We start from the raw sequence: 20,881 nt of genomic DNA, 5'->3' as shown, positions 1-20,881 counted from the left end.
TCTGATTCCTCTTTATATTTGAACTATGGCTATTTTTTACTTCACTAAACAATCTTTGCCATTTCAGAATAGACTTCTTTTTACGGTATCATTCAAATTTGGTTAGATTCTGATATCATTGGCTAATCCTCCTGTCTTTTTTGAAGGATGTGGTATAATAGAATCCAAAAATTAGGAGTGTGAGTAACTGTTAACTGCAACCATGCATTCCAAATCAAACTGGTTTGGATTTATACCTTGGCTTGTCTCCACAATATAAATTGCCTTCAAGATCCATCAAATAGGTAAAGCTATTTTGTATAGACATTTGAATCCAAACAATCCCTTAAATAGTGGAATAGAACTAAGTAGATAAGAAGATTCTCTTGTGCTTTCTTTTCTCTTCTAAATCTTTTCTTATCTGTTTTAATCAGATGATCCTGTATTGTGCTGTAACATATCACCCATAAGGCTTACTAATCATCATTGTGCGAAAAAAGACTTGGAGCTTAGTGTTATAATCAAGGGAAGCTATTTGTCCAGATCTTGAAGACTTCTCACAGTCCACTTCAAATCCTTGTATATGGAACCCTTTTTGTCAGGTTTAGGACCAATGATTAAATTAGTGAACACATTGTGGTGGAGACACCATTTTACGTTGAAAGTTTGATCCAATAATTTCCAAGATTGGATAAAAGTTTTGTTCTTAACCCCAAAACATCACTAGATGTACTCTACTAGGTTGCTTTCAATCTGCATGTACATGTACTGAATCCCGATACAGTCACACACTATCAATATTCACAATTTTAATTTTAACATTTTCTTGAATGTCAATGATCAAAATAGTCAAATTACAAATTACCTCTTTCCCAAATTAGGTGATGCAGAGAGAGAGAGAGAAAGAGAGAAAGAAAGAGAGGGAGAGAGAGAGAGAAAGAGAGAGAGAGAGAGAGAAAGGGGAGGAGAGAGAGAGAGACAGGGAGAGAGAGAGAGAGAGAGAGAGAGAGAAGAGAGAGAGGAGGGAGAGAGGATTATAACAGATATATTAGATATAAAGAGACAGATACAGATACTTCATAGGCATTGAAAAAGAAAATGAGAGAGAGACCGACATAAATGATATGCGTGCCTAGGAGTTTCCATGAATTCACCTATTTAGTATCATGCGAACAATCAAAACCACATCATCCTAGTAACCTGTCTTCCTCTTGATATTGACACCCCACATTAACCCTTCTAAGCATCTCATCCCCATTGACTTCAGCATCATCCTCTTACTCTTCATCTGTAGGAGGGAGGGATGGAGGAGAGCTTGAGGTAGTAATAGGATTCTAGGTGTTAGATATAAGCATGCTATATCACATCTCATCCTGTGTTAGATGGATTTCAAGCTATTAGCTGTATAGCCCCACCAGCACTGGCCTGAACTGATGCTAATCCTATCAAAGTTTTAGACAATTTAGGATGATTGCCTCCCCTGATTAACTAGTTTAAGACTATCCCTCCTGCCTGTGATTGTTTGCAAACATGGGTATTAAAGACCAAATTAAAGACTTCAGTGGTAATAATCACATTTCTATTGAGATTGAAGTGTCTAAGACCATATTAGCCAAGTATTAGGTGGTAAAAAGGATATATTTACTTTGTCAACTTGTTGAATCTGACTTCACAACCTGCAGAGTAAAGATCCAAAGCTGCTTGAATAACCCAAACAAGCGTTTAGTCTGATATGTGTCCAAAGATGAATATATTCCGTTTATCTTAGAGATTACGGATATCTCCTTAGCCCTTGTGTTATCCCTTTGTAAATGAATGTATACAATTACAGAATAACATGTTTTCAACTGGTTTGGTCTGATTTGGATCTTACTGTAATGAGCTTTGCTTTCATCCTGGACTCTTCGCAGTTGTCACCTTGGAGGTTCTTAAATACAATTTTAAAAAAGGAAATGAATCACAGCAATTACTAAACAATATATGAATTGCTCACTCAGAAACGTTGTTGTCATTGAGTACCCATTGAACAAGGTAAAAGTCTAATGAAACACATTTATTATCACATATTTACTATCACAGTTAGATCTGAAGTTGTTTTGTTCTTGGTGAACTATATTGAAGTGTTTTTTGTTGTTGTAATTCAGAGATAGTTATTGCATACATATGTTCTAATGAGAAGGGCTCAAGCTGTTGTTCGAATGAAGTAGTTGTAATATCACAATAATCACTGAACTAGAATTTTTAAAAATTCAGTTTGCTTTGCCACCATTGTGGTGGGTGCTGGCTGTTTGTTTTTTTTCCTCTAGAGAAGTAAATGCCAGAGGTAGAAAGTATTTCCTAACAATTTCCCTTTTTTTTCTTTTCTTCGTTTTTTCAGGCAGCCAGATAAATTATGTATGATATGGACAAGGAGAGGCAGAAAAAAATCAACAGAGGTAAATATCTCTTTTTTTTTGTCTTTCTTCTTTTTTCCACAGTTAAATTTAGAGTACATATACCGTATATGGCATCTGTTAAATGCTTAATTTGATCTCATGCATTGTTGAGTAATTGTCTTTCTTTGCCCCTGAAAATGCAGCAGATTAAAATGGTATTTGTGAAGAAATGTGTAATAGATATAGTGAATCATTTTGATACTCTTATCGCTGATAAACTTTCCATGTGGACATTTGGAGGCTCTACAGATTTTGTTTTACACGTTCCAACTACTCTTTGCACACTAACAAATCAAGACAAATTCCAGGTAGGTTTCAGGAGACATGACAAAGTAATGTATCACATTTATATCTGCAAATTTATATTCACTTTATTTTCTTTATTTCAATTTTTGCTGTTGTTTTATCCCATGAATATATCATATGAATCATGTATGGTGTCCTCAAAATATTTAAACACAACTGCTTTTTTTTCTTCTTCTTCTTCTTCCTGCAGCTCCACAAGTGGGTTCCTGGAATCAAAGACCCCTACAAGGGCACAGTAACCTGGACAGTACCGGAGAATCTGGAGATCACTGTTACTTTGTTCAGAGTAGGTTCATTATCTAGGTTTATGTTTTTTTTTAAATAGTTATAAGGAATACAAATATTATGGTCATATTTACCCAGGGTAGCCTCAATATGATTTTAAAAAACGGTCTACTAAGAGGACTTACAATTATATATAACTTTGGCTGAGACAGACAAACATAAAAGGCCTTGTCCAAGGATATAAGCACCAACTAAGTACTCAACCCAGGACTTTTCATATGAGCGTCAATAACCTTTAATCAATCTACCACAGTCCTTTGCTTCAGTTTTTTAAATAACTCTTCAATTGAAATGTTATAAACAGTCTGATATGACTCTGATCCAGTAGTACTTTTCATCACAGCTTGAGAGAACAAAACACTCTTTAAAGGATACTATACAAGTGTGACTGTTAAGTAGGTGCCTGTACTAAGATATGGGAAGGGGAAGATGGTAGAGCCTGGGTATAAAGTTGCATTTGGTATTCCTTTTCTTTAAATTGCTACTTTTCAACCTTTCACCTTTTTTTTCCAGGAGAATCGAGCTGATGCCCCATTCGAGGACAAGGAATGGCTCTTTGTTTTGGAAGATGTAAGTATCATAGAAAATGTTCAGATTGGATAGGATTAAATCTTGCAGCAGTAAAAAAAAAAATCAATGGAGTTTTTGCTAAACCCAGCCACACAGACGCAACACACTGGTATCGGTGTGAGCTTCCTAAGTGAAAATTTTGATTATTTTTCCAGAAACTTCCGTAACATGAAACTTTCATGATTTGAAAATAAGAGTTATTTTAACAGCAGAAACTTATCGAAATTGCAAAAATTATAGTATTTTGTCAATTGTAATAAAATTCCTTGCAGCATGAAACTTTCTCAAGCCTGAACCACTTGCGAAATTCTTAAACATTTCAAATGCGTGAATATGATTTTGAGATATCAGGATTATCTTGAGGCCGACCAAACACGACAGATAAAAAGTTCTTTCATATTAAATTGAAACATGAATAAATAACCTTAATAATATCTGTGTTCAAACATTTGTTTTTACTCTTTTTTTAAATAGATTTGCTTTTCATCCTTGTGATGCTACAGTAAACGAAGATTGATACGCATTTCTTGCTATAAAATATTTCAACAACATGACAAAATTTCACTGATGCATAAGAGATGTAGAATAACGGTGATACATCACTGCTCTTTACTTCCTTCTTCAAAACAGATTTGTTTTACATCCTTGTGATCATCCAGAAAACAAAGATAGAAAAGTGTTGCAACCACTTCAAAGAATGCCCTGATGCGTGTGAAATAGCGAATGATCTTGACAGGATCATGTTTAAAGAATTACTACGACTTGTCTTTGATTTTTACAGAGAATTATTTATAACTTGTTCTGATACAGGAAGCCAAGAAAGGAAAGCGTCGCGTGCTAGCGCAGGGCGTGATAAACATGAAGGACTTTGCCAGCATGGTTCCGACACAGGAGAGACAGAGGATAACCTTGAAGCCTGTGAGCAAGAAGATCATCAGTGCATCCCTAGAACTCACCGTTTCCTGTATGCTGCTCAGGGAAGGGGCTGCTACGTAAGTCTCTACTCATCATCATCATCATCATCACTATCATCGGTGTAGAAATATGTCTTTACTTGATGCACATATGAAATAACAGTAATATTCATTTCGGTTTATTGAATCGAAAATTCCTTGTTAAAACAGTCGGGAGACTGGTACCAACAAAGATTACAAAGTTGAAATGTTCAAAGATATAAAGTAAAATTTCAAATACATCAACATGGAAAAGAGTCCAAAATTAGTTCAAGGAAAGAATAACAATAATAGTAATAGAAACTTCAATATATTGCACATCTTACATAAAATAAATCGAATTTACATACATGGATGAGTGGGAAAAGAAGAAAAAAAGAAATAGAGAATGGGCAAAGCATTTCATTCCCTTTTCTTGTGGAATTTCAGATTTTGAGTGTTTATATTTTAAACACAATTAGCAGAAATTGATATATAAAATATGATGATGATGAATAAAGTTGGAAAGTAAGAAATGAAATGGACATCTCAAGAAGATCTAAAGAAACAAGCGTGTGTAAAGACGTTCCTGACCCTGCAGTTTATGATAAAGTTCTATTTAAGCTGATAAATTTGTAAAGTTTCTCAGAAGAGAACAATGCATTTACAGTAGGAGGAAATATATATATCCGGCAAGATGGGTAGATATATAACTTATATCCCTCCAGCATATTCATGGCTATCGAAACGCTTGTTTTGATTCCTAAGAAACCATTTCTTATTCATGGTTATTGAAACCCTTGTTTGGATTCCTTAGAAACCATTTCTGTTTGTAAGAAGAAATAATCGTCATACACCAAGAATAACATATTTCAAATAACAACATTCATGGCTATTGAAACACTTGTTTTGATTCCGTAGAAACCATTTCTCTTTTTAAACAGGGATAATCGTCATAAACCAAGGATAACATATTTCACATAACAACATTCATGGTTATTGAAACACTTGTTTTGACTCCGTAGAAACCATTTCTCTTTTTAAACAGAGATAATCGTCATAAACCAAGAATAACATATTTCACCTAAACAACATTCATGGATATTGAAACACTTGTTTTGATTTTCCATGAAACCATGTCTCTTTGTAAAAAGAAGCAATTGATATACACCAAGAATAATATATTTTACCTTAACAATATTCGTGGTTTATATTGAAACACTTGTTTTGATCCCTAGGAAACCATTTCTTATTCATGGTTATTGAAACACTTGTTTTGATTTTTTAGAAACCATTTCTCTTTTTAAACCGAGATAATCTTCATACATCAATTTCACCTAAACAACATTCATGGTTATTGAAACACTTGTTTTGATTTTCCATGAAACCATGTCTCTTTGTAAAAAGAAACAATCTTCATACACCAAGAAAAACATATTTCACCTGAAAAACATTGAATTTGACATGGCTTCACTTTTAAGGGGGTTATTTTGAGAATATTTTGTATTTAAAAAACGGGGGGGGGGGGGGGGGTGCTACTATATCTCTTTATAGAATATTTATTAATTTTGGGCCCATTTGCCAATTGCAAAAGGTATCCCCACTACCCATGTCAGCATTGAACCCTGCCTGTAAAAATCTCAACATTTTCTCCATCTCCCCCACTCCTAGTGATGATGACATGCAGAGTCTCGCCAGTATACTGAGTTTCCACCAACCGGACATCGCCGACCTCAACGACTTTGACGACGAGGACGATGAGTTTGATCGGGAGATCCTCACGTCGGAGAAGATCTCTGAGTTGGCCAGCCAGTACACCTTCATGGGGCCTGACCACAACACGGAGGATCCATTCAGTGCTTTAGATGCCCTGGAAGAGGAGGAGTATACAGGTAACAAGTTGTGCTGGTGGTGGTGGTTATGAGGATTATGGTGATGGTGGTGGTGGTGGTGATGGTGGTGTTGATGGCGGTGTTGATGATGATTGTAGTGATGGTGATGGTGGTGGTAGTGGTGATGATATCGATGAAGGTTGGGGAGGTGATCGGAATGAGGATGATGGTGGTGGTAATGATAGCTGTGGTGAGGATATTAATAGTAACCAAATATACAATGACACTCGAGGATCTAGCTAAAACTTTTCGCATCGAAGGAACATCAAATAGTACTATTGATGTTCCTGAGTGTGAAAAGAATATGGAGACAAATCAGATACTAGAGGTGCCAATTTTGAGGATATATTTGCCCTGGAACCTCTTTATGCAGGCCTCTCTGGCTTTCTTCAGGCTCCATATTGGTCAGCAGATATGTGGCTCTGACATGTTTGGGACACCTTACAGGGCTAATTGAGTAAAATTAACTGCCACCCATGGAATGATGATGATGATGATAATAATAATAATAGCCTAATAGTCCACTCCAAATTTTATTAAACCGAAACGGAAATTCTTTTTGCCCATTTGATCGTCAGCCCGGCAGCCACTGAGCAGCGCCAGATCGATGTTGCTCTATCCCTTATTGTTGAACGCCAAACAAGGTAGCAACAACTCCAATCTTTTAACGTCTTTTGGTATGACGCAGCAGGGGTTCGAACCCACGACCTCCCGGTTGTGAGGCGGACGCTCTACTGACTGAGCCAACACTCCGGTTGGGCATACTGGTAATGTGTTGATGATGATTATGATGATGGGGATATTGGTGTGTATTATAGCAAGAAAGATGATGGCAGTAATTGTGATAATACAGATGATGATGATGGAAGTAAACAATTGTGGTGTAGTTATGGTGTTGATGGTATTGGTGTGTATTATTGCAAGAAAGATGATGTCAGTAATGCGGGCCACAACATTACATGCATTTCAGCACTGAAAAAAATTGAAATATTCAGTAGCATTTCATGTGTGTCTCCGATGTCATGTGCATCTGTTGTTTATATTGATCTGTTTTTATGAAAGCCCAAATCATGTGCATCTGTTGTCTATTTCCAGGGGCAATCTGTCCTTCTCTCTTTCCATGATCATTTATTAAAGCCAAAATAAAAGTCTGTAGAGAGATACCAACTTGATAGTTCCTACATACAATGTATAATAATAATAATAATAATTGAATATCCAGCAAAATAGTTTGTTGTTAAAAATAATATGATTTAAAATTATACAGAGGGTCCTTTGACATTCCTTAATTATTTCAAGATATGTTAATGTGTTCTGATCCTAAACCTTTATTTGATAAGAGTTCTATTTTTCACTTGGAAGTAGGTCTTGTTATCTACTACTGTTCTGAGATGCCATTCTATTTGCAACAATTATCTAAGAAATAGTGTTTGTTTCTTGGTCAGCGGTTTGCTTTGTTCTCAACCGATTCCACATCAGCGGCAAGGCCTGGCTGCCGCCCAGAAATCCATATTGATCTGTTTTTATGAAAGCCCAAATCGGTGCCTACTGCTGTTTAGCACTCAGCTGCAAAGCCCTGATGAATTATTAATGAGTCGAATGGGTCTCGCAGATTTCAATAAGCAGTGCTAATTCGGAGGGGCAGGGCAGCTATGTTTTCTTGATTGAGTCAATACTTTTTTTTGTGCTGATAGATTCTTGCAAGTGGCAAATAGTGACACGATTGACTGCCAATTTTCACCTTCTCAGTTAATCTACTGTAATTCAATTTTCAGCCAATTACTAGATGCTTCCCTCTATAGGTTTTTAAGAGAGATTCTGTCATTTGAAAAGAATAAAGGTTTATTCAATTTGTTAGTGATTTTAGCGGGTCAAACTAATTTAATGTGAAGATGTTATTCATGACTGAAAAATCAGTCTAATTGAATTGATTAAACAGAACTAGGACTTTAATAGAAGTGACTCACAGTCTCATACCCCTATTATGTGTATTTCTCATGTTCCTACTGGATATTCATCAAGTTTGGATTATAAAATGAATTTTAAGATGGTGCACTGTGTTGAAAAGGTTGAATAATGTCTATTCTTATTTTCTTCATTTTTTTTTAAATACACCTAGAAGGTAGGATATATCTTCTAACAGTACATTGTTATACACCTGCACTCCAATAAATCATATATTCGCTGTTGAATGTTAAGATTCTCCTATTACCAATGATTTCTAGTGATGCAGTCGAATCCCTTAATTGTAGATATCTTGCATTTATAAAGCTATGTCTTTTGAAATTCCAGACAAAGGTTATATATGTATTAGTAAATCTCATAATACAAAAAAAAAAAACAAAACCAAAGGGGAGAAAATAATGAGCAAAATGCTTTATCTGGCCGGACAGATAAGCCTGACCAATACTGTCCCGCCGTAGCTTCAAGCTAATTGAAGATTTTTTTTTTTTTTTTTTTTTTTTATGGAGGGGGGGGGGGGGTGGGGTCAGGGGATGACCCCAACTAGAGAACATTACATTTTATTCAGAATAGGTCACCTTGACCAACATTTAAATTTGATCAACTTTATTTCTTGTCAGTGCTTGATCGATATTTAGGGATCTACTTATGTATGATGTAAAATCAGGGTTTGTTGATAAATGACACTTTAATTTGAGCATTCCTGAACAGATGAAGAATTTGCTCTGATCTGCTTATGTTTGTATTCCATATCTCCAAATCCTGAAATTCTAAGGCATGTTACAAAAAAAGAAGAATGGTATTGTGTAGAGACAAAGCATTTTCTTGTAACATAATTGATGTGTATAATTCCATGTCCATTTATAAGGATTTGCTGACATTTACTGTATTTTCTGGTAATTTTTAAGTTCAAATGAAGTTAGTTGGGGTGTCAGTTAGTGTTGTAACAGACAGTTGGTCTGCTTGTCACAGCTATTTATTTAGTTTGATTTGATAGAAGGGTAAGAGGATTTGATCAGATGAATTCATGTCCCTGTAATTCTTCATACTTAGGAAGTATGCTTCGTTGCTCTTGTCATCCCATTCTCCCTCTCTCTTTCTCTCCCTTTACTTCTCTCTCACTCTCTCTCTCTTTCTATGTCACCCTCTCTCTTTCAATTTGTAGCTCTATTTCTGCTTTACAGTCCACTTATCAGACTCTGTATAACTATTTCTTGTTGTCACTTTCCCTCTCCTTTTCCCTTATTATTTTTCTATTACTCTCATATATTCTTACTATTTTTCTTATTATTTCTCTCATTCTTTTCATCATTTTTAACAAAACTATTACTCTCCATACCCCCTCTATGTTTCTCTCTCCACCTCATGCTTATATTTCCTCATACTCTTGCCTATACTCTGGCCTAGTAGATTAGTCTTTCACCCTTCAATGTACTTTTCCCTTTTTTTTCTTTGAAGGGGGGGGGGGGGTGTTCTGAGAGAGGGAAACGAAGGAGTAAAATTAGTTTATAGAGTCGAACGATAAAAAGAGTGAAAAAAGAGGGTGATGGTAGGAAATTGAATAGGAGAGATTTAGTCAGGAGCATACAATGGTGTGAGAAGCATTATGTAATCATCCCTAGCTCTGTCTTATTGTTATAGGGTCTTCCTATACAATCCCACAACTTCTGAATAGATGTCAAATCAAAAGACAGGGAGGCGTTGGCCTCATCATTTTATCTCCAGCTTTTTTTTTTCCTTCACCTCATCTCATCTCTCGTTTTTTTTCTTCATCAGAACCATTTTTTTTTTTACCTCTTTACTTTCTCAAGTAGAGTTACAACTGAGCGGACAAAGCTTACAATGTGTCAGATCGTGTTCTTTGTCTCTTGACTTGAGTTTGGTGATTGTAGTGACCATAGAGTGACCATTACAATGGATGATCCCCACTCCTAAAGCGGCTTTGCGCCCCACATTACCCTGCAGGGTTATTGCTCTAAGGCTGCTGCGAACTAGATCCTATTGTGCGACTCATCTTGAAAGGCTTTGATTGAAACTTTGCAGTTCCCTTTTTTTAATAATTGTAAGCTCTTAGCACCCCCCCTCCCCTCCTTCTTGCAACACTTTCTGTCATCTTCTTCTTTCTTTCCCTCATTTGATTCTCTTTCTTGCCCCCCCCCCTAAAAAAAGAAGGGGGAAAGAAACCACCATGACATACAAAGCTCCAGGCAGTTGTAACACTGTGGGTTTATTCTTTGGCCCGCTATGTCTTGTGTGTACCCAAATTGATTATTTTCAGATTTAGTGCATTATCGACCCTGATCCCTCTTGGTCATTAAATCATAATCTTTTTCTCCCTCCAGGGTAAAAAAAGGGGGTCCTAACATCTTCCACCCGGGTCTCTTATCCTCTTGTCACCTGCTTCTTAGAGTTTTGGTAAAAATGGAAAACCATGGAAATCAGCGAGATAATACCTTCCCCATTATTTTAAATGAAGAAAGAGATAGACAGATGCAGAATTTTAAAGCTGGGAACCGGTGGTAAAATAAAGAAAGTTGAAATTGATTGTTTCTTCTTTATGCTAATCCCTGCTCTGGAAGAAAAAAAGCTCCGTAATGAAACGGGTTGAAAGAACATAATTAAGCTGTGCTAATCATTATGAATTGTTCCTCCTTTTTCTGCCTTCAAGTTTTACAACAAAAAGCTGCTCTTTAATTTGAAAAAAAAAATGTTCAATAGCATGATCCTGGTGAAGAAGATATTTTCAAATCAGTTTGAAGTTTGTGTTTTTCCTTTGCAATTTTTTTCTTTTGTAAATATATTTCTGATGTGAAGTGACCAAATACAAGAATTTCTCCAGACTTAGTTGAATGTTTGCGAAATGAATTACTGGAATTAAGCCTCACTAATATTAATCCATTTCTCCACGAACCAATTTATAAAGTGCTTAGTGATCATGTGGTTGAATTATAGATTTATTCAATTTGTTTAAAAAAAGAGTCATATTATTTACTGACATGTAATCTTGTGTTCTTTTACTACAGATTTATTTACTGGGATGTAATCTTGTGTTCTTTGACTACAGATTTAAAGGAATGTAACCTAGAAATTATGTTTTAAAGTATTGAAGTCGATGCGCCAAAAAAATTTGCTCAAGAAGGTTTTTTTTCAGTTAATATTATCTAGTGCATACAATACATTATGTATGTGTATGCTCAAACATATCATCGTTTTGGAGCCAGAAGGGCATTAACTCATATAATTTTTTTACAGAACTAACACCATGCTGGCTTGAAACAGATGATATCTCTCTCTATTACACCTGCTTTAAAAATAATTCTCAGTTATGACAAAGTTGAAATGATGTTTCAATTATTGATTCATTTGCAAAATTATGATGTGCATTGTACATTTGTCTACAATAATAGCAGATCTAGGAGTTACGATTTATAGATGAAAACAGATTGTAGGACTCTTGCCAGTTGAGTTGCAATGAAAGCAGTGCTTTGAAGTACGATGAACCCTAGTGCTAAGTAGAATAGAGATGAAAGGTATTTTAAGAAAAAGTTTCCAAAAGGTGCACTTTCTCTCTCCTTCTTTTGCAACTTGCTCATACAATTGTGTCAAGTGCTACTTAAAGATGTATTTCACATACTCCTTAAAGAGTGCTAGGAGGATCCAATACCTTTTACCTTTGTGTTGCTCTCAAAGTCAGTGCCCCCCTTATTTTTCCAATTCTTTCTCTAATTTTTGCAATCACATTCTCCATTTGTTGTTGTATGATGTTAAAATATATTTTGATATCTTTTAATAAATGTAAATTCCTTTTTTGTCTTCATGGCAACGTCCTAGTCCCACCCCTTTTTGTGATAAGTCCTTCACTTATGTTGTGTCCTTACTGTAATATGAAATAAATAAAAAAAGAAAAGTTCCCTGGCTGAGAGTGCAATATTTCATGCCGGTCTTCACCTTACACCACCTAGCCACACAAACACCACTAAGCGGTGAAACACTAGCACCGGGGTGAAATGCACCTCCTACCTACCCCAAGAACCGGGTCTCAGGAGCTCAGGTTTCGGTCAGGGGGTGAAAAACAAGTGGGCAAAAGTACAGCTCACTCTTGGAGGGGTATGAAAACATGGGCTAGATACATCATACATCCAAGGCTGGAGAGGAATTCTGATACATGGATGGAAATGAAATGCAGGGGGAGGTGGAGTGATGAAGGGTCCTTGAGGGTTGTTCAGTTTGTAGAAAAAGAATGATGAGTAGATTGATTTGTGGATGGGTGAATTGATGATTGGATATGTAGATGGATGGATCAATTGGTATATAAGTACATGAGTGAATTGATGAGTGGTTGTAAAGATGCATGAAGATGAATTAATTGGTATATGAATGATGGATGAACAGATGGATCGATGGCTGGCTAAATAAACGGGTCTATAAACTTATTGAATATTTTCCAGAAAATTTACATCTAGAAGATTGATATTAATCAAAGATTACATGACAGCAAAGGGAAATATTTCATTTCTTTTTAAAGAAAAGAGAGATACATGTAGAATATAATAAAGTTTATCTGTATACTGCAATTTTCTAAAGGACAAATACATTTTTTTTTATTTAGGTGTGACCATTTTTTTTTCTTTTGGTGGACTCTTTCGTACACATTTATAAGACAATCCATATATTTGTAAGATTTTCATTATCTTTTAACCATGACTTTTAACTACTTTTATATATGAAGAAAATAATTATTAAAAAAAAAAAAAAAGAACTGTATGTCACTTTTGTCCTGTTCTTAGTAGATAGCTTATCATTAATACAAAAATGTTGCCTTAAAAAAAAAAAAATGTTTGATACTTTGTCCTGTTTTTAGTAAACAGCTCACATTAAATACGAAAAATTTTATCTATTTTTCTTCCCTCAATTCAGGTGACCCGTTCCTGAAGTGTGATTCCCGTGGCAGGCCGACGCGCCTTGATGCCTCCTTCAACAGCGACTCGGCCGACGCCCTGGAAGACTCCTACGAGCCCGGCGGGGAGGGTCTGGACGACTTTGAGTACGATGGAGGAGCAAACTACCAGCAGGAGCTCAGAGAAAGGGATGATATATCGCCCTCGTCTGATTCTACCACGCCAACCGTCTCCTTAACCCCTAGTACACCTGTAGCATCTTCTGATTTTGGAATGCCTTATATGATAGCTGATGCAGCAGACTATGACGAGTGAGTGACAAGATTCATTTCTTCCATAGTTTTTTCTTTCAAATCATAAAGAGTAATCATAACCCATAAAAAAAAATTTCCATGTTATGATTAGAATAATAATTTATTGTAAGACATTCTAAGGTGGAATATAAACACAGATGATCTTTAAAAGTTTCCTCTTAACCCATATGATATTTTTTTAGTACCTACATTAGAAGATAGAATAAGGGAAAATTCTTTCCTGGAATGTGAATAATCCCCATAAAGTTGTCTGAGGTGAGATCCAGAAGATTGTTAACTCTAGGTGAAAAAATGTGTGTAAATGTTGTTGCTCTCAGGAGCAGATGACCCCAAACTTTTTGGAGGGGTAACTTTCAAGAATCGTGTATGTACTCCGACATTTTGGTATATTTTCATGTATAGAATAACATACATCCTTCACTTCTATTTTCTTGATGGAATTCTTCCAGCAGTGCAGACAAGAAGCAGCGAAAACGAAAAGCACCTCAACCTCCGGCCGGCGGCGGAACCAACTCGTCCCCCTCCTCTCCGCAGCCCCCCAAGAAGGATGGCGGATGGGCTGCCGCGGCAACCGCCGAACCTGTAAGTAGCCGCTCTCCGTCCCCCACTCACTCAGCTGCATCTTCTGTTGTGGCAGCCCCCAGACAGTCCCCCATTCCGATGGAAGGAGACGGAGAAGAAGAAGAAGTCAGGGAGAAACCGACCCCCAGCCCCAGATCTTGGGTAACATACTTGCACATAGACAGACAGATAGCATGTGCATGGGAGTGTCCACCTAATCTTCATCATTCTCAGTTGTCTGCACACTTTTGGAGTTTCATTATGGTTGATGTATCCTTCTTTTGGGATGGCTATGATGATGTCCTTCACTTGTAGAAGTTCCTCTTTCCTATTTTGTATTGAGGTGTCTCCTTTTTTTGTTTTTACCCACCACTTTCCCATTGATTTTGCATTAATTCCTATCAAAATCAGTTACTTTATATATATTTGCATGTTGTGTTATGTGTCTTGTTTGCACGAGGTATCTATGATATATATGATCATCTTATTATCACTCATCTCATTTTGCATCCTATTGGAAGTATTTTCTGTACTGATATGGGTAAATCTCAGTATCATTCTTGTGACTAATTTATCTTGATTCACATTTATTACAAACACATTTACAATTTTCAGCGTTTTTATTATCCTTCCCCTGCACGTAGGTATGTAGAATGATGAGCAAAGTGTGGTTTTGTGAAACGTTACTATATATTGGCTTGAGGTCTGCGGTGATGAATGTAGCTTGGGACAAGAAATTAACTAATTGAGAAAAAAAATCAACAACTGGATACAAACACTCTCTCTAAAAGAGGTGAAATTTGTAGGTAATTTTACCATACCTCATGCATCTGCCTCTACAGAGCGCTCTTAGAAAACAAAGGAATGTATTATGAATTTCTCTCTCTAAATTGAAACATTTCGATATGCATTAGGCAAACACTTTCACTTTTTTGCTGAAAATGTTAAAATCCCTCAAGAGAAAGAAACAATTGTTTTCACAACTTTCAAATTGTTGTTTAAGATTATACCTAACACCTTGGCTTGTCATCTTTGTTTAAAAAATTGGTTTAAGAAAGGAAATTAGTTTAAGGTCTAAGTCTTCCTTATGTTAATCATAATCTTAGACCAAGAGTTGGGTTTAACTGAATTGTTTGAATATGACCTTTTAGTTTATGCGATAAATGTGTGATGTGAACATTGAAAGCTCTTTAATGTTGTAAATGTATATTGTTATATATTGTTCAATTCCTTCTGTTATACATATTCCCAAAATACTAGAATTATCATACCTAATTTACTAACTCTATATAATCGTATATAGACCGCAAATTTATCATTACTTATTTTTTAAATTCTTCAATGAACAATAAGATACAAAATTGGGTCTGTGACAGTACAGATATCAACATATTGATTTACTCTGATTTGATTTTATTTTTTATTTTTTATTCATTTAAATACTTATGTATCATTTTTCTGAATAAAATTCCTTCATCCTAAAAGATAAAATTCAACAAAAAGAATTGTCAGTGTATGGATACATGACACAACCAATTCAAGATTCTACTGGTTTTATTTCATTTAATTTGATTTTTTATCAATATTCTGAAAGACAAGGTACAAAAAAATTAATAAGTTAAAGATAAAGAAACAAAATTTCATAGGGTATCTGTATTTAATGTTTCATTCCCACACACACAGATCCCTGCCAGTCCCAGCCGACGTTCCAGAACAGGCAAAGAGAGTGGTAGCCCTTTAAAGTTGAACAAGAATGCACCCAGCCAGCAGCTCTTGCTCTGGTGTCAAGAGGTCACCAAAGGTTACCGTGGGGTCAAGGTCACCAACCTAACGACCTCATGGAGGAACGGGCTAGCTTTCTGTGCAATCATTCATCGGCATCGACCCGATTTAATGTGAGTGGGAGTTCTGTTTTTCATAAGTCACTCTATAATCTGGAAATCGTATGCAAATTCATGATCAACTTTTTATCCTCATGTCTTGATACACACTGATATACATACTGTTTAAAGATTTCATCTACATGTATGTATGAAACTATTGTTAAAATCTAAAACTGACAGTCAAGCTCCTTGAATGGTACATTTACCTTTGCACAATGGTTTTAATGTTTTTTAATTGTTTTTTAATTGCATACAGACTAATATGTAAATGAAATGAATTTTCTTCTTTTGTGCAAAGGTAAGGTTTACATTACACAGCACTGTAGTTACATGATTCAGTGAAAGCAGAACAAAATCCACATTGGGTTATTAAGCTTTAAATATACAAAGTCATTAAATACATTGTACACATTCATGATTAGAACTTTTACCAGTAACTATTTGATTGTTGGAAATATTTTCCGATATAATTTCTATTTCATTTATTCCCCTTATAATTCAGCATGTAGAAGGTAACATGATAACAAGTTCAGTGATTAAGATAAATGCCTGTAATGAGATTTTTTGTTGTGTGTGTATGTGTGTGTGCTCATGCTTCAGAAGCAATTCTAAAACTATCCAACTTCAACCCCGGACCAAACACCATACTGTACCTATCCCTTACCCTAATCATAACCCAACCTTATCCCTGTCTCTATCACAAAATAAGTTGGGAGCGAAAGTTGTTGGAGTAGATTTGAGGTCATCTGCTGTTCTTATGTCGATGTGTTATAATTCTTGGAATATAGCATTTTGATCCGAGATTTATTATCTCCTGTCTTTGTTGTGTATACATACATGTAACATGTCATTATGAAAGACATAGATTTCATTTAAGGAAACATTGTGTAATGGTGCCCTGTTTCTTAATGAATTTGGTATGACTGCAGTATTGAAAATTGTATTGTCTTGCATTGGACAATTAATAAATCCCATGAACTATTGTGGACGTCTGGTACATAGCAGGTAGCTAGACAGGACGACGCTGATTGATTCCTAACTAAATAGCCTTGTAAGTCAGGGCACCAGTACCATGATTGTGATGTGATGAGCTACTTAATGAGGTCCTTTTAACCGAACTAATAGCTCAGGGGAACTCCCCCTATCCAGTTACGCTGACCGAGATGGCGTAATGCCAGTGAATTGTATCCTCCTGGAAAGGCAAAGCGGAGACGACAGAGCGCGGAGCTGCTGCAGCTAGCCGAGCTTGGGAAGTCAGCAGCGCCGAGCCAGCGCCAGGGGGGCGTGAAAGATGATCCCTCCCCAAAAATGATTTTGCTGATGAGTTGGTATTGACTGCGGCTGGTGGAATAACACTTGCACTTTGTGTGTTCCACCCAGCTGCCAAAGAGGTAGGAGGCGCCGGGGGCGTGCTCCGACATTAACAAAGAATACAGCTCAGTAGGGTGTTTGCAAGATTTACCAAAATTAATTGATATTTAACCGTTCTTGTTTTTTCCTCCATCTCTCTCCCCTTCTCCCTTTTCGGCCTGTCCTCTTGCAGAGAGTTTTCATCACTGTCACCGCATGATATAAAGGGGAACAACAAGAAGGTTTGTTTTCTCAAGTCAAGTTTTATTGAAGCAGCGTAATATTGCGTGTGCGGTTTTAGGGCCTAGGTGCAGTTCAACTCTGACATTATAAACACTGGAGCTGTGGTGTTTGATGTCCTAGAAATTCCCTTTCCATTAAAGTTGTTATTCTTTCTTGCCTCTGAAATATTATTTTATGCTTTATAACAATGTGGAGTTGGTGCTTGAAGCACTGAACAATAACATTTCCTCTCCCATGTGTTATTTTACAGTTCACTGCCTAATGTCTATTCATTGTAGCTTGTCACTTCAAGCCTCTTGTATCATCAAACTTGGTTATCATTTATTATACAAAATATTATAACTAAAATTAGAAATCTTCTATAAAACAATGTCAAAATGCATATTTTGTGTAATATGTAATATTTAGTATTAATGAAATAGAGAATAAGAAAATACTTTTCCTGGTTACACTTTGTTAAACTTGTGTAAATTTGAGAGTGAATGTGGTAAAGCTATATATATATATATATATATATATATATATATATATATATATATATATATCAATAAGCGATTCTATGGGATTTATTTGCTCCGGTAAGATGCATGTACCTGTAGATCATGCTTTTATGAATCCATGTACTTAATGGGTTTAATGTAAGTCACCATTTCATGTATTCAACACCTTGAAATTGGATTTTTAAATAATTAGGAGATGCAATTATTATAAGTGTTCATTGCTTTTGTATTAACTCCCTTGAATATATGTATATATATATATTTATATTTATAGTACATGATAATGAAAGAAAAAGAACAGCTGGTTTATGCAACTGACCTGTACAGGATGAAACCCTCCAGGTTAAATTATTTTTCTTGTTGGTAAAAGTATGTAAATGCCCCTGTAATTTTATGCATAGCTCAATCATTTTTTTTTTTTAATGATCCCCATAATGACCAATCCTGCCACAATTAATGTAATTATCCTACATAATTTGATATTTTCTTATAAAACTTTTAAATCCTGCAGGCTTTTGATGCCGCTGCTGCCTGTGGCATTCCAAGACTTCTGGACCCTCAAGACATGGTCCTTCTGGCTGTACCGGACAAACTCGCCGTCATGACCTATCTCTTTCAACTGAGGGCGCACTTCACTGGCCACGAACTAGAAGTCAAGAGGATCGGTAATGCAACGAAAAAGAGCACGTACATTGTTGGAAATTACTCGTCGGACAAGTCCATGCCAGAAGATGTGTTTGCGCAGGAAACCAACGTCATCCATGATGACAGGGTCGTGGCGAACGGAGAGAGGACAGAGAACGGGAAAGAGGTTGTTTCAAATGGGGTTAGTAGTGTACCAAAGAGCCCTGGCTCACCGACTAAGTCTGGACCCAATAGTAGGAAGACTTCCCCAGAGGGTGGGGAGGACACGGTGGAGGGGGTGGACACCATGAACATGAAGAACTCAGACAGCAATAGCCACGGGCTATCGGACAAGCTGCAGAGTGCCGGTAGCAAGGTGGAGAGGAGACTCACCAAACAGAAATCGAGAGATAAAGAGCCAGAATCAAATGGGGTGGATTCGGATAAGAATAGGACTCCTACAGACACTCCTGCAGAGAACGGGAGAAAGGTTGGAAGCCCTATAGGAGCAGCTGGAGACCAGGTCTGGTTCAGAGCATCTGCTATGGCCAAGAAAGATGTAAAAGGGGATGGGGAAGCGCCACAAAAGGTAGGCCGGCTATGTTCAATTAAACTCCTAGTGCACCAAGTATTATCAAATAGATTTCCTGATTTGCTGTGTGAATATTAGAATGTTAAGTAGTGTATGTTCGATCATGTGTTCTTTGAGACTCTGCTACATAATGTTGAATAGTTTGTTATGTTTGACCATATATATGAATTAGAATTTATGAAATTCTCTGAACTTTTAGAACCTTGATTAGTTTGTAATGTTTGATCAATGTTAGCTAGCTTTGTGCTGTTATAAATGTCCTTTTCTATCGATTAAGACTTGAATGACGATTATAATTAATTACAGGTTCCCGTTGGTAGGACAACATTTACCATAAATGGTCTCTCTCATTCTTTACGGAGTACAGGTTTGCAAATAGTTGCCAGTTTGCAAAACTCACCTTTCATTTCTCTCTTGCCCTGTATACCATTATCTGCCGAGAGCCAGAGGGGCGTTAACTCCTACCTCTTGCCGTCGAGTTAACGCCCTCCTGGTTCTCAACAGATGATGTGTTGGCTGATGTATCCATTGCACTTCTTGTCTTGCTTGTACCTTTTATAGTCCAAAGAGGATGATTTAAAGGAGCGAGCTAAGCGATTACTAGAGCTCGCTAGGAAGGAGGCGGCGTTCAAAAGAGCCACTCTAAAGAGAGAACAGTCGCAGCAAGATGGAGATGCAAATGAGGTAATGGCTTGGAACGTATCACCTGCTTAGAACCAGAAGGGTGTTACTCCTATTCTTTAACAAAGAGTTGTGCCCTTCTGGCTCTTGCCATACTATTTTGGGAAGAGACTTGAGAGGGGGAGGAGGAAAGGGAGGGGGCATCTAAGAAACCAAAAAGAGAGAAAGAGAAGAGAGACAGTGACAGAGATATAAGTTCAAAGAGAAGTGGGAATTATGAAAATGAAACTTAATGAGAGAGAGAGAAGAGAGAGAGAGGAGAGAGAGAGAGAGAGAGAGAGAGAGAGGGAGAGGGGGGGGGGGAGGAGATGTGAGATTAAATACATTTTAAATGTAATTCATTTTAATGAGAAGGAATGAAAAATATAATTGCCCAGACTGAATGCTAGGCTAAAAGAGAGCATGATGTGGGATTTGAAACAAACAGCTGCCTTCATTTTTTTGGGGGGAAAAAAAGATAGAAAGATAGAAATATCAAGATGTAGGCCAAAGAAATTTGTCTTAGAGGTCGAAGAGATTTAACTCTTATTCCCATACAGTCAGGAACATCAAGTAACTTTTCTGTATTACTTTTGACCTTCACTTTACTCATATCTTGAAAGTCCAGATGGCAAACTTCCATTGATGGAAAGTGCAAAGTGTTGTGCGTTTGTTATTTTCAAAGTAGTAGCAACGAATTGGGTCTATTTTTGCACATAATACCCAGCTCAAATACATGGAAAATGTGTGATCTTCTTATGTCATTCTTTTCTGTGTCAATTGCTCTCTGCTTATATCGCATCTGCTGAATGTGAACCATATATTGGATTTTAAAGCACTTTATTGTATTGTGTCAGGAGACTTGTTTGAAATCTGGAACATGCTTTCAATTTTT

The 20,881-nt window shown here is 36.5% G+C and overlaps 1 protein-coding gene across 5 annotated transcripts in view; it reads left to right on the top strand.

Moving 5' to 3' along the window:
* The window catches only part of LOC576366 (EH domain-binding protein 1-like protein 1), a 49,744-nt gene that overhangs the window by 10,492 nt on the left and 18,371 nt on the right, over window positions 1-20,881 (top strand). For 2 of the 5 annotated variants that reach the window (XM_030998558.1, XM_030998556.1), the window contains exons 2-12: window positions 2,357-2,414; window positions 2,911-3,006; window positions 3,519-3,575; window positions 4,386-4,567; window positions 6,179-6,399; window positions 13,279-13,570; window positions 14,023-14,296; window positions 15,818-16,029; window positions 17,561-17,609; window positions 18,622-19,323; window positions 19,888-20,010. In XM_030998558.1, the coding sequence (XP_030854418.1) occupies window positions 2,357-2,414; window positions 2,911-3,006; window positions 3,519-3,575; window positions 4,386-4,567; window positions 6,179-6,399; window positions 13,279-13,570; window positions 14,023-14,296; window positions 15,818-16,029; window positions 17,561-17,609; window positions 18,622-19,323; window positions 19,888-20,010 (2,266 nt within the window). The remainder of the gene's footprint in view (window positions 1-2,356; window positions 2,415-2,910; window positions 3,007-3,518; window positions 3,576-4,385; window positions 4,568-6,178; window positions 6,400-13,278; window positions 13,571-14,022; window positions 14,297-15,817; window positions 16,030-17,560; window positions 17,610-18,621; window positions 19,324-19,887; window positions 20,011-20,881) is intronic. The other 3 variants (XM_030998557.1, XM_030998560.1, XM_030998559.1) reach the window with 3 other exon arrangements.

Source organism: Strongylocentrotus purpuratus, unplaced genomic scaffold (assembly GCF_000002235.5).
Source record: "Strongylocentrotus purpuratus isolate Spur 01 unplaced genomic scaffold, Spur_5.0 spur5_scaffold_5, whole genome shotgun sequence".
Taxonomy (NCBI): domain Eukaryota; kingdom Metazoa; phylum Echinodermata; class Echinoidea; order Camarodonta; family Strongylocentrotidae; genus Strongylocentrotus; species Strongylocentrotus purpuratus.
Note: the sequence above shows the minus strand (reverse complement) of the source record. Positions and strands in the feature narration are given on the sequence as shown.